Genomic DNA, 12,924 nt, shown 5'->3' on the forward strand with positions numbered 1-12,924 from the left:
TTGCTGAGCTGAAGGAGAAAATAGATCGTCGATCTGGAAAAAAGCTGGAAGATGGTCCCAAGTTCTTGAAATCTGGTGATGCTGCCATTGTTGATATGGTTCCTGGCAAGCCTATGTGTGTTGAGAGCTTCTCTGACTATCCTCCTCTGGGCCGTTTTGCTGTTCGTGACATGAGACAGACGGTTGCTGTGGGTGTCATCAAAGCCGTGGACAAGAAGGCAGCTGGAGCTGGCAAGGTCACCAAGTCTGCCCAGAAAGCTCAGAAGGCTAAATGAATATTATCCCCAATACCTGCCACCCCAGTCTTAATCAGTGGTGGAAGAATGGTCTCAGAACTGTTTGTGTCAATTGGCCATTTAAGTTTAATAGTAAAAGACTGGTTAATGATAACAATGCATCGTAAAACCTTCAGAAGGAAAGGAGAATGTTTTGTGGACCATGTTTTTTTTGTGTGTGGCAGTTTTAAGTTATTAGTTTTTAAAATCAGTACTTTTTAATGGAAACAACTTGACCAAAAATCTGTCACAGAATTTTGAGACCCGTTAAAACAGAAGTTTAATGAGAAAGAAAAAAAATTCAGATTTGTATGAGGACACCTTGAAGTCCTAAGTTATGTTGTATAAAAGACTATCCCACACACTGAAAATATCTTTACAATCGCTATGGTTGATAGTTATATAAAACCCTTAAGATTTGTATATACAAAAGGGACATTTCATTAAGAGGAAGAGGAACATGAGAGAAAGGCTGTGAGAAAAATTGAGAGGGAGATTCCATCAACTAATACTTGCTGTATGCATTTGGAGACAGAAAAGTACAAACATAACTCCCTAACAGAATTCCCTGACTTCCCAACTTTGTTAAGAAAGGAAAAAGAAATCACCATGCACGACAATTGGAGAAGCATAATATGCTTCATATACTGAGGTTTGAGCTCTAAAAGGTATAGTTATGCTCAAAAGAAAGAGCAACTGGGGTTGGAATAATCTAGGAAGGCTCAGGGAGATGAGGCTTGAATTTAGATTTATAATGGGCTAAGGGAGAAGGGAAAAGGGAGAAAGGACAGCTTTCCACAAAAGGAAAACAGTAGGGGGCAAAATTCTGAGTCCTGAGAGAAAGGCATCCTTGCCTCAAGGACACCTGTGGCCTAGGACCAGAAGAAGGGGTTCACTACTGTGGGGTGAATAAAGGCCTCCAGCTGTTGCCCAGGAACAGGATGAGGGAGGCTTTGGGGGAGCTTGCCAGGGGACAACTACCTGACTCAAAGGCCTTACTAAAGTAGCTCTTATTTAGCTGGCTGGAGCCCGTTCTTGACGTCTTTGAAAGCAGGGCTTACACTGAGAATTTTGATACTTTAATCTGATCAGAATGGACTAGATTGGGAGGATACAGAAATGGCTTCACCTGGAGTAGTTTCAGATTTTATCTAGACCTTCTGTCTGACTGGGAGGGAACTGCTGTTTTTTATAGCACTCTACATAGGATTGAGAAAATGAAAATTTTCTGTATCAAAGAATGGGGAGGTGGTGTTGGTTATGGGGGTGTCCAAACCTCCCAATTGATATCTGTTGTGACTCTTGTATGCTTCCTAGTCTTTCCTTTGGGACACAGCTCTGGCAGCTGAACTGTAGAGAGAAGGTAAGAGCTGTTCGGGATGCCTAAGACACTGCTGTACTATTCTTAGCCTGAAAAAAAAAAAAAAAACCTTTTCAACGATTTTAAACATTTGGAATAGGCATAAAGCGAAGAATGAGATTTTCAAATTGGTGTGGTAGAAAAAGTAGCTGGGCATTTGTGCGAAATCTGGCGCTATCACTAAGTTTTGTGCCCTGGGAATACTAATTGATTTTGTGCCTCTGTTTTTCTACAGGCAAAATAGGAAATGATGAAGGAGAGGTTCTCAGCTGGCTTGTCCAGCACCTCCCACCATCACCTCTTGCGGGCCTTTGGAAATGTGTGTGGACTGGCAGGCCGAGGGTGGGGGGCGGAGGGGGAGGTAAAGGCGTTCTGGATTGTTCCGAGTTGGGAGCGCTATAGAACTAGCGGGCGCAAGCCAGACACCAAATGTCTTGCAATGCCCGAGGCAGTGCCACAAATGAAGAAAAGTCCTGCTCCAAATGCCACAGAGTCCCACTAAGAAATGCTGACAGTCCCTAAGGATCCCTCCAACTCTGAGGACTCCATTAAGCCTTGGGCTACAAGGCAGCACCACAGACCAAGGCCTCTCGAGCCCCGTCCGGCACATTCCCCCAACTTCACCAATGGCTAACCAACTCATCACTCAGGTTCGACCTACAGTTCACTTCTCAGAGGCACTTGCCCTGGTGCCCATACCGATCTTACTATTATACTGTTTCATCATTACCTGATTAATGTCTGCCTCCCTCCACCCCTCGGTAAACTCCATAACGGCAGGAGTCGCGGATATTTGTCGGGGTCACAGTGGCGCTAGCAAACACTTTCTGAATAAACCTGAAGAGCTGACGAACCGACAGAAGATACTCGGCATCAAACGCGCGCCCAGTCGCTGCCGGACGCCCCGGCCCGTAACTTCCGCCCCTTCCCCCTCCTCCCGGCGCTCCCTTCTCCTTGCCTGTGTTTGTTTCCGGTGTTTGAATAAAGCTCGATTCGGCTCGAAGAAGACCTGTTCTTCCGGGAAAATGGCGACTCCCGCTCGTCCCTCGGAGTCCACGCCGGCAGCGGATCCGGCGCTAGCAGCGGGGGCTGCCGAGGAAGCCGAGTGCCCGCCGCCTCGCCAGCCTCAGCCCCCGCAGAATGTCCTCGCTGGCCCGCGGCTTCGAGCCCCAAGTTCCCGAGGACTTGGGGCGGCGGAGTTTGGCGGAGCTGCGGGAGATGTTGAAGCGCCAGGAGAGACTTTTGCGCAACGAGTAAGCTTGGGTCCCGCCGAGTCACCGCCAGGCTTCTTCGGTTCGGTCTCCCTGGGACGCGTTCCTTCCCCTCCCCACGTCGGGTTCCCTTCTCTGGAAGGTGCCCTTGCCTCAGTCAGATCGGTTCCAGTCCCGCAGGCGAGTGGACGGCCTCCAGCCGCAAAGCGGACCGCGCGTCCTGGCTTGGCACGTACCGCGGGTGGGGATGGCTTTAGCGTGCTGAAAGGCTGCTTAAGAGTTTCAGCTGTTCCCTTAGCTCCTTGTTGTTTTTAATTACCTGGCTACTGTGACGGTTCCCTAAAGGGAGGGTCTGTATCCTAAATCCCTGTGTACCCCCGCCCCCCTTGCCGCCCATGCTGTGCCCAGAACATCTTGTCAATTTCATCTCTAGATCCTGTTTTTACGGGACCTGTAGGAAAGGGAAAGAATGGGACATAGAGTGCTATATTAGACAGAAAAAGTTGGTCTCATTCAGCTGGCAGACTTAACGACTGTAGCAGGGGAACAATATAATGAAAGTGAAAGAAGCTTAATTTAGCAGCGTGGAAGGAATGAGAGACAGAAGACAGCTGGAGGATATTTTCAGAGAAGTTCCCAGCAAGGGGGTTGTAAGAAGGGTAGTTGTGGGACTGGGAAAACTACATCAGCATGGGATAATTTGGGTATGTAGTTGAAGGAGATGGCTGAAGTTTCCAGCTTGCATAGAGAACCACTAATAACAGAAGAATTGGGGAATAGCTCTGAGGTTGATTTTACTTCGGGAGGGGATGCTAGGTTGAGGGAAGAGTTAATTATATGTACTTAAAAGCTGGAGGAGGTCATGAGGATCCGGAGAGAAAAGGCTGAGAACATACAGGAATCTCAACTGGAGAGGGCTGTTAATGTTGAAATTGTGGAAGTAATGTAAGTGTGAAAGAAAGAATAGAGCCAGAGGTGTAATCTTCCCTCCATTTCTTATATGGATAAAGAAAAGAGAATCTGAAAAGGAACTTAAGTCATTCAGCAAAAGGGACAAATGACCATTTGGGAGCTTTCTGGTAGGGACAAGTACTTTGACTTTGTGAGAATGGGTTTTTAATCTATAGCAGCAAATTGACTTTTTGGTCTCAGGACCCCTTTATACTGTTAAGACTTACTGAGCATCTCAAGGAGCTCTTGTTTTATGTATGTTAAATCTGCTGCTGTTTATTGGTGTGTTAGGAATTACAGGTGAGAAGGGCACCTGGGTGGCACAGTAGATTAAGAGTTCCACTCTTGGTTTCCACTAAGATCATGATCTCAGGGTCATGAGATGGAGCCCCTCAAGTTGGGCTCCACGCTCAGCATGGAGTCTGCTTGGGATTCTCTCTCCCTCTGCCTCTCCTACTTATGCTCTCCATCTCTCTCTCTCTCTCTCAAAATAAATAAATCTTAAAAAAAAAGGAATTACAGGTGAGAGAGTTTTAAAACAAGAATACACAATGATTAGCCATCAGAGCAATGATACATCATGTGGCCTCTGGAAAACTCCGCTGTACCCATATGAGAAAATGAACATGGGAATGGCAAATAATGGCTTAGTATTATTATGAAAATAGTTTTGACCTTGCAGACCCATCCACCTCCCTGCCCCAGGAAGGTCTTGGACATCACACTTTAAAAACGAGTTTTGGGGCGCCTGGGTGGCTTAGTCGGTTGGGTGTCTGCCTTTGGCTTGGGTCATGATCCCGGGGTCCTGGGATCCAGTCCCACATCGGGCTCCCTGTTCGGCGGGAAGCCTGCTTCTCCCTCTCCCCACTGCTTGTGTTCCTGCTCTCGCTATCTCCCTGTCAAATAAATAAATCAAATGAAAAAAAATAACTGCAAGTTTTGGAGTATATTCTAGAGTATTATATGCTTAAGATACTTTTGCTGAAATTCTAATTATACACATAAGGGATATTCCTTATTCCTGCCTCCCCTTGTGTTTTTAGGGTATTTAGATAATGACTGTTACTTCATTCCTGCCTTGAGGCAGTTCGAAATCAGATTTTTGACTTAAAAGATAGATTTTTCTCCCTTTGAGGATAATGCTTGGTCTTTATATCTCAAGGCTTAAAAACATAGCTCTAACAGATACATGTTTCCCCCCCCTCCCCCCATGTAACAGAAAATTCATTTGCAGATTGCCCGACAAAGGTAAAAAGATCTCGGGCTCTGTTGCCAGACTGAAAACTGCCATTGCAGAGCGTGAAGAATTTAGAGGACCGTTTCATCCTGTTCGTTTGGACTGTAAGCTGAGGCAAAGAGCGGTTGCAGTTGTTGACGTGGACGCAGGAAAGGCCCCGAATTCTGACCAGATACTTGATACCGCATCACTAGTTTGTGGCTCTTCCTCCGTACGTAGCATCAAGGCACCTAAGACCACGTCACAACAGCGGGGACTTGTACGGCCTCCTCCGGAAGGCGATGAAGAGGCTCCAGAGGTTGAGTACACCGTAAGTGTGCGCCCAGCTTCCAGCAGCAGAGCCAGTGCGCCTTCCTCCTCCGAAGCTGGTGCGCATCTCCCTCGGCATCAGGTTTCAAGGCAAGCAGAAGATAATTCGAGCGGCTCCGACGACCTGTTTATTGATAGGTTACGAAGGATCACAGTTGTGGACTCAGGTGAAGAGCACTCAGAAGAGGACAGGAGTGCTGAGAATGTGGCAAGGCTTGGGAGTGGGGCCCAGAAGAAGCCTCATTTCATGGAAGTGCTAGAAATTCGAGCCAAAAACCCAGTGCCCCCATCACATAAATTTAAAACGAATGTGTAAGTACTATCAGAAACGGGCCTGTCACGGGAACATACCACCTGTTAAACTCAAAAAAATGGGAAGAATGCTTTCAGATCAGTGGTCTTTGTGTGGGACCTACTTGTAGTTAGCAAAGAGCATATTGTGGAAACAGCCTGGCTGGAATGGAGGATTCATGTTGACACATACTTTAGGTCTTTAGCCAAATAATTGAACAGGTTTCAAATAGCAGGTGGAGTATTAAATTTCAGGGTGCTTAGCCAACATTTGATATTAAACCCAGAGTTAGACAATTTATTATGACTATTTTCCACAACAATTTTTTGGTATGCAGCTCCTCCTTTGATTAGACTATAAGCTAAAGGAAAAGCAACTTTAGAAGCTGATGGACTTGTCAGCGAAGAATATTTGTGTGCTCACTATAGGTAAGCAGCAGGTGCTGGGGTGACACAGAAGTAAAGATACTGCTCCTCAGAGAGTTCAGGATCTAGACGAAAACCCAAGGCCTACACACTTGGAGGAACGTTGAACTGTATCATAACAACTTGAGGGGGAAGAGAGCTGAGAAGGGGTTAAAGAAACTGAAAAAAAGATCGAGGCAGGAGGCGTAAACTAACCTTGCTTCTGAGTTCCTTCTCATAGCTTTGTTTCTGAGATCTCCAAAAAAAGAGAAGCTCTTTGAAGAGAAAAGAATTTTCTTTACTTGTACGCAGATGTAGCAGATGTAACTAACGTTCACAGCAGGGAGTAGCCAGTGTATTTAGCCTACCTGTTTGCATTTACCAGGAGGCAACATCATATACAAAGTTGAGTCACTACTGCCCTTCTTTGAAAAGCTGGGAACCTCTAGTTAGAAATGTCTAAAATTTTCAGAGAATTATTTTAAAGTTTAAAACGTTAAAGTTTAACCCTGTCATTTTTTTTTTTAACTTGAAAACATTTTATTTCTTTTCTATAGAAAAACCAGGATTATATTACATTAATTTTTAGGTAGTAATAAAAAGTAATCTTCGTACTCTTGATGTACGAAGTGAGTAATCTCTCCATCTTGTGTGCAGTGAGGTGTATTTCCTCACTTCCAGGAAGACAGAAAACCAGAATCATCATCTAGTCAGTCAGAGGATACACTGATCCTGGTCATTTAGCTGGAAGTGGCAGTGGGGAGAGCCAGATCCTCCTGTGCAGTTAGAGCAGATTGGGGAAGGCTGGGCCTGGATGAGTGTGGACCGAGGGATTCTGTGCATGAGCAGCCTTTGACTCCTTTTCTGCTCTTCCTTTAGCCTCCTCCATGCCCTTCTGGCTCGTATACTACCTGGGTGCCAGCGGCTGCCCCTCACCTCCCTCTAGCTTAGGTCTTTCCAGAACTTCGGATTTGCATGGCCAGTTACCTATGAAACCTGGCCATGTGGGTGTTCTGTGGCACCTCAGATTTGTCGTGTACAGCATAGAACTCATTTCTTCCCATGCTGACTTTCTCCCATATTCCCTAAATTCATGGTGCCACCACTTTATTTTTCTCTCCAAGGTGTCTTGTGCTTCATCTCCTTATCTGCTGGCTATAAAGACCGACATAATATATTTTATTGACTTTCGTCTCTAATTCTTGTTTTCATCCTCTGTCAAAAGTGAAGGCTCTCATCCCTCTCTTGGGCTATAACGCCTGTTCTGGACTCTAGTCTTAACTCCTCCAGCCCATCTGCTCCACTGCTGCTAGAGTGAAATTCGAACGATGCAAATCTGAACCCATTGCATAGAACTCATCCCTGAGGACTGGGCCCGGTCTACTTGCCAGCCTTGTCTTGCGGCCTTTCCTCTACACCCCACCCCCTGAACTTCCTTTGTGCTGTACCCCGTTGCCCCTCACTCCCTGCTGGGATGCCCTCCTCCCCTCATTTACGTGGTGAGCACTTATTATTCCAAGACTCGTCAAAATTCACTCTTAAAGCTTTTCTGACAACCTCCCTGTGTCCCATTAGAACCAGTGGTTTCCTTCTTTATGTTCCAGTGTACCAGTATGTAAAATGTATACCACCTCTATGTAGTGTCACACGGGTGGGATTATGTTGCACGGAAACTGTTCACAAGTTTATTTCCCTTTACTGGACAGCAAGCCCCTTTGTGCATGTTCTTTGAACGGAAAGATGGCTTCAGTTCAAGTGTAAGGTTGGAAGAACGAAGGATAATGCAAAGAGCCCATCAGTCTACCTATTTGTTAAAAATGGTGGATTGTCCTATTACTCTCCACAAAGGTGCCAGTTTAAATACTCCCCATATCTGAAGTAATATGTTTAAAAACAGGAAAGATTTTTATCTATGAATAGAAATATTGGTAAACTCCTCACTATTATCTTTGTAGAAGAATTAACTGCTGAGGTTAAAGTCCGCTTGTGTGTGGGAATGTTGTAAATGTGTCTATAAAAAGAAACAGTCTGATGATACAACAGATTTTTCCCTCCTTCAGATTACCTTCACAGCAAAATGATTCATCTGGTCATTGGCAGAGAGGAGGGTCTCCCGTCTCCTCGGAAGAAAGGCGGCTCAGGGATAAGAAGCATCTTGATGACATTACAGCAGCCCGGCTTCTGCCACTTCACCATATGCCCACACAGCTGCTCTCCATAGAAGAATCTTTGGCACTTCAGAAACAGCAGAAACAGAGTTATGAGGTATTTAGAGTTTTAAATGTTTCTTGTCTCTGTTAGATGCTGCCAAGTCAGAATTTACTCCAGGAAGTTCAAAGAGGATGGGACTTAATAGAAGGGTGCTCAAGAAATGGTCAGCTCATGCCATTCACTCTCAGATGTGAGCCTCTAGTTTTCTGAGAGTCTTGAAGTTGCTGGATCCGCAGGACCCAGCTGGCGATGATCATAGCTACGTGCAATGGCAGAGTGGTTTTTGCCAGGAAATGTGGGGAGACCACTGCACAATTCCCCAATCTCTTAAAGCCCATGCTGTCAGCCTAGTAGAAGCCTTGCTTCTCTCTCTTCCACCCTGTAAGCCCCATGCAAGACGTTCTCGGTGGTAGAATCTAACCAAGAATCAGGGAAATGTTTCCAGGTTTCTGTCTCCTGCTGGACAGGGAAGAACATAACATTGGAGGAGTAGTGTGGTGTTAACCAACAGACATTTGGACACTGAGCTTAAAAGCACGATATGCAGGCCCTTGTGAAGACAGAAGAATCGCCTGCTTTTAGTGACTTAATTTTGTATATCACTTACGTCAAAGATCTGGGAGTTCTGCATAGAACCTTAAGCGTGTATGTGGACAGTTTGTGTACAGAATAATGAGATGGGAGAAAATAGTTGTGAAGACTGGAGGGAGAAAAGAAAGCATCCAGTACACTTAGATAGTAGTAGTTTGAACCTCCCCGAAGATAGCAGCTTAACTTCCTAGTATTGCTTAGCTAGATTTTAATCAGGTACTAGACACTGGTCAAGACAGAACTAGGCTGTTATTCAGCCTTGGCACATGGATTGGCATTTTCAGGGCACTTTTTAAAAGCCATTTTTCTTCCCCATTGTCTAGTTATGACTACACCCTTGGGGAATTGGTTTTTAGATTGTTATATGATCTTAAGTGCCTGTCCTAAGATATCTCTAGGTTGAACTCAACTCCTTTGAAACCAGTTTCCTTGGCAGAGTGGTATGAGCTCCCACTTCATTCCTACCTACCCAGAACATTCATGGCCGGAGGGGAAGGACACAAAGAGGTTCCAGTTGTAGGGGGAAAAGCATGAGAAAAGCGAAGAGCCAGATTAAAAATGGGCATTGCCACCTGCCTTCAGTCAGCGGTCCTGTCCTTGGGTGTCTATGAGCACATTGCCAGTGTCTAAAATTTACTTGGACTTTCTGTCATGTAGTAATTTTCATGGGAACTTAATTTGGAGAGGGATAGTTGGCTTTTTAAAAGTATTGGTTTCTTGATTTCATTGTGACATTGAAATGTAACCCTCAAGCCTAAAAGCTGTGATTTCATCTAGGAAAGAAGATTCTTTTTTAGAGAATCAATACAGCATTAATGATTTTTGACATTTGGTAGTTGAAACTGCTCTGGGAGTGTGTATGTGCACATGCATGTATCCCCCATACTTAAAAATCCGTCCATGTTTATAACTGTCATGGCGCTCAGCAGGTTCCTCAGTTTCCCACAGAGAGGTGGGGTATTTCAGTGCACTGTTGTCTGTTAAAGGAAGTCTGACCGTGACGGTGGCAGGCTAGTAGCCCTTACCAGCATTGTCCCCCCCCACCCCCCCAACCTGTGGTAGGCACCACCTCAGACTTGCACGCTGCTAGAGAGAGCACTGAGGGGAGTGGTGTGCCCTTTTATTTCCACTTCTCTTTAAATGACTTCTTATTGAAAAAGTGGTAGGGAAAAGAATGTGAATGTGTAACGTTTTGCTTTGATTTTTGTTTTAAAGGAGATGCAAGCCAAACTCGCAGCACAAAAATTAGCTGAAAGACTGAACATAAAGATGCAGAGCTATAATCCAGAAGGGGAGACTTCGAGGAGGTACCGAGAAGTGAGGGATGAAGGTGACGATCAGTCCTCTGGAGATGAATTCTGAAGATGGGCAATGGAATCGTCGCCTAAATCTCTGCCTGTTGAGTTGTCACGATCTTACATCAGACTTTGAAACAATTATCAAGATCGGTGTCAGACATTGTCGAGGGAAGGAATTTTGTTTAAGTTACACAAAGGTAGCTATAAAAATAGCCCAGTTTGTCTTTCAGAAGATGACTTTCATGTACTTAAAAAGTTTAATATTTGAATGTGTTTTAACCATATTGTATTAAAGTTTTGCAGTATGTTGTATGTTGGTCTGATATTTTAGTACATAGTAAGCACAGTACTCTTTCCTCTAAGCCAAATGAAGCAGGTAACTGCTCTTTTCCTGATTCTTACCTCTTTGGAATAGCATTTATTACATTTATTACATGTCTTTCAGTGAAATATTTGGTTGCCCCAGGCATCACCTAAAATGAATTAGGAAGATAAAGTTCCTTCCTTTTGCAAGTAATGGAGGGAGCGGTCTAGAGAATTTTATGCATGTTTGCATGGGGTTAATGAGGTGTATTGGATGTGAAATGCCTAGGAAGACACTTTAAATAGAGAATTCTGAAATGTTTGTTTCCTTCTTCTGTCTTCCCTTAGGAAGAATGTTATCTTCTGATTAGGAATAGGAGTACTTTTAGTTGGTGCTCGAGGGTGGATAGTCTTTCTGGATGATCACATTTGCCTGGACTGACATGAGGTATAGGAAAAGTCTAGGGTGACTGTAGGTGAAGGGAGGAGCTCTTCTTAGGATTGACCTGACTTGAGTTCATTGCTCTAAGAGGTGACAGGTTCAGTTTGGTAAGAAAACCAATTTTTTTTTTAAAGCTACAATTGAATTGTCAATGCATTGCCTTCCCCCCCGCCCAAGAGGCATATATAGGCTACAGAAATCTCAGTCTCGTATGTATCCATGTTTTTGTAATTTTAAAGGATTACACGGTTGTTATCAGAGATTTTTTTTAACATATTGGAGATTTTAAACAGTGTTGAAAGAAAGAATAAAAAATTAGAGCAACTTCACAATGTTAATGGTGATGTTTTACGGGTGTTTAACTTGGCTTTAAAAGAGATTTTCATATATGACATTTTCCTGCAAACACACTTAGGAGTGCTAGGAAGGGCTCGGTTCTCTAGCATGGACTTCCAGGTACAGCTACTGCTTTCCATCCCCCTCCCATCCCCTCCCCCCAGCACCCCTCCCCCCAGAAATGTAAAAATATACTGAGCTAACAAGTTTATTATTTCTACTTTTAAAAACTAGTAGTAAATGGATTTCACAACATAAAATTATTCTTTAGAGAATAAAAGGATACACATCTGGAAAGCCAAGTAATGTGGAAGTGCTCCCATGCATGGACACACAGTCCCCTGTAGTCAGATCACCCAGAGAGCGCCTCTGTTAAGGTTCAGGTATATGTACTTTACATACTCTTCGATACGTTTCTGTTTTCAATAATGCAATGATACTGTACATTGTTTCACAGTCTGCTCTATGTATGGTAAACATTTTCCCATAATATCTTGCCTTTGAGATAGCTACAGAATATTCAATTTTATGGGTGTGCCATAACTTTTAAAATCAGCTTATTATTTAACAATTTGATCATTACACTGTAAACTGTAAACAACAATGTGATTAACATCTTAAGAGATAATCACATTTGTACAAAAATGATTTCTTTCTAGAAGATACCTTTCTAGAAGTGAAATGGCTAGTTGGGAGTATAGGTAAGTTTTAGAGATTTTTGATCTACATCACTTACCACAAAGATTGTGCCCCTTTATATTCCTCTGAGCAATATCAAACTCCCAGAACTGAAAATTGCTATTTAAAGTGTGTGCAAACTGAATAATTACAGGAAAGGATGGTTTTTAAAATTTGTGTTTCTTTGATTGCTTAATGAAGAATATTTTTTCATGTTTATTGACGATTTATGTTCATTCTTTTGAGCATTGCTTTTTCATATCTTCACTGTATTTTCTTGGAGAGTGTGCTGTTTTTATTGGTCTATAAATTCTTGATAATAATTAAGATGTCCAGCTTTTGTCCTATGTTCTTATTTTAGTGTGTTATTTTCTTTTTTAATACAGTTCGTGGTGTTTCGGTGTAGAAGTTTTCTTTAGGAGTCTACCTTTGCGGTTATGCCTGAGCCTGCCTTCCCTAGCCCCAGGGTGGATATGCATTCATCCTTATTTTCTTCTGGGACTTTTTAAAAATTTCACTTTTATACTTATATTTAGTTCAAAAGGAAATTTTTAATGTATCTCAAGTTTATTTGGGGATGCTGCATAAGGTGAGATTTAATTTTTGCAGGTAGTTGACCAATTGGTTCGATATTATAAACCACCATTTCCCCACTGATTTATAATGCTGTCATTAATAGAATATTAAATTCCCACATATCTTGTGCTGTGGGCCTTTTTCTGGGCCTTGTAGTTTTTCCTGCACTATTTTAATAATTGTGGATTTCATCAGCATTAATATTTAGTATACAATTTCTCCCTCATTCTTTTAGATTCTGTCAAATATAACCTCCAGAGAAGTACGCAAAACAGGTGTGCGGTCTAATAGGTAAAGCAAACAGCAATGTAATCACAAACCAGAAGCAGAAAAGCTACTGCCAGTACTCTGGAATCTCTCCATGGCCCCTGTGGATACCCTATTTATCTACTATCTGAGCTAACTACTATCCTGACTTAGAGTAATACTCCACCCCTCCCTCCGCTTTAA

General features: G+C 43.3%; 1 protein-coding gene across 2 annotated transcripts; it reads left to right on the forward strand.

Moving 5' to 3' along the window:
- Positions 1 to 2,631: 2,631 nt before the first annotated feature.
- On the forward strand, positions 2,632 to 12,221 carry POLR2M (RNA polymerase II subunit M). 2 transcript variants are annotated; one of them, XM_028100159.2, is made up of 4 exons: positions 2,632 to 2,888; positions 5,032 to 5,655; positions 8,100 to 8,304; positions 10,057 to 12,221. In XM_028100159.2, the coding sequence occupies exons 1-4, from the start codon at positions 2,776 to 2,778 to the stop codon at positions 10,201 to 10,203; spliced, it is 1,089 nt and encodes a 362-aa protein (XP_027955960.1). In that variant the 5' UTR covers positions 2,632 to 2,775; the 3' UTR covers positions 10,204 to 12,221. The 2 variants fall into 2 exon arrangements, with proteins under 2 accessions (XP_027955960.1, XP_027955959.1); XM_028100158.2 differs by having other exon boundaries at positions 2,633 to 2,888; positions 5,017 to 5,655.
- Positions 12,222 to 12,924: the final 703 nt, after the last annotated feature.

Source organism: Eumetopias jubatus, unplaced genomic scaffold, assembly GCF_037043125.1.
Source record: "Eumetopias jubatus isolate StellerSeaLion01/CBP00866 unplaced genomic scaffold, mEumJub1_p1.0 scaffold_7, whole genome shotgun sequence".
In the NCBI taxonomy this organism is placed as follows: domain Eukaryota; kingdom Metazoa; phylum Chordata; class Mammalia; order Carnivora; family Otariidae; genus Eumetopias; species Eumetopias jubatus.

Coding starts and splice junctions, on each gene's coding strand:
- POLR2M (XM_028100158.2), top strand. CDS start 2,776: ATGTCCTCGCTGGCCCGCGGCTTCGAGCCCCAAGTTCCCGAGGACTTG. Junction 5,656..8,099: donor CATAAATTTAAAACGAATGT/GTAAGTACTATC, acceptor TCCCTCCTTCAG/ATTACCTTCACAGCAAAATG. Junction 8,305..10,056: donor AGCAGAAACAGAGTTATGAG/GTATTTAGAGTT, acceptor TTTGTTTTAAAG/GAGATGCAAGCCAAACTCGC.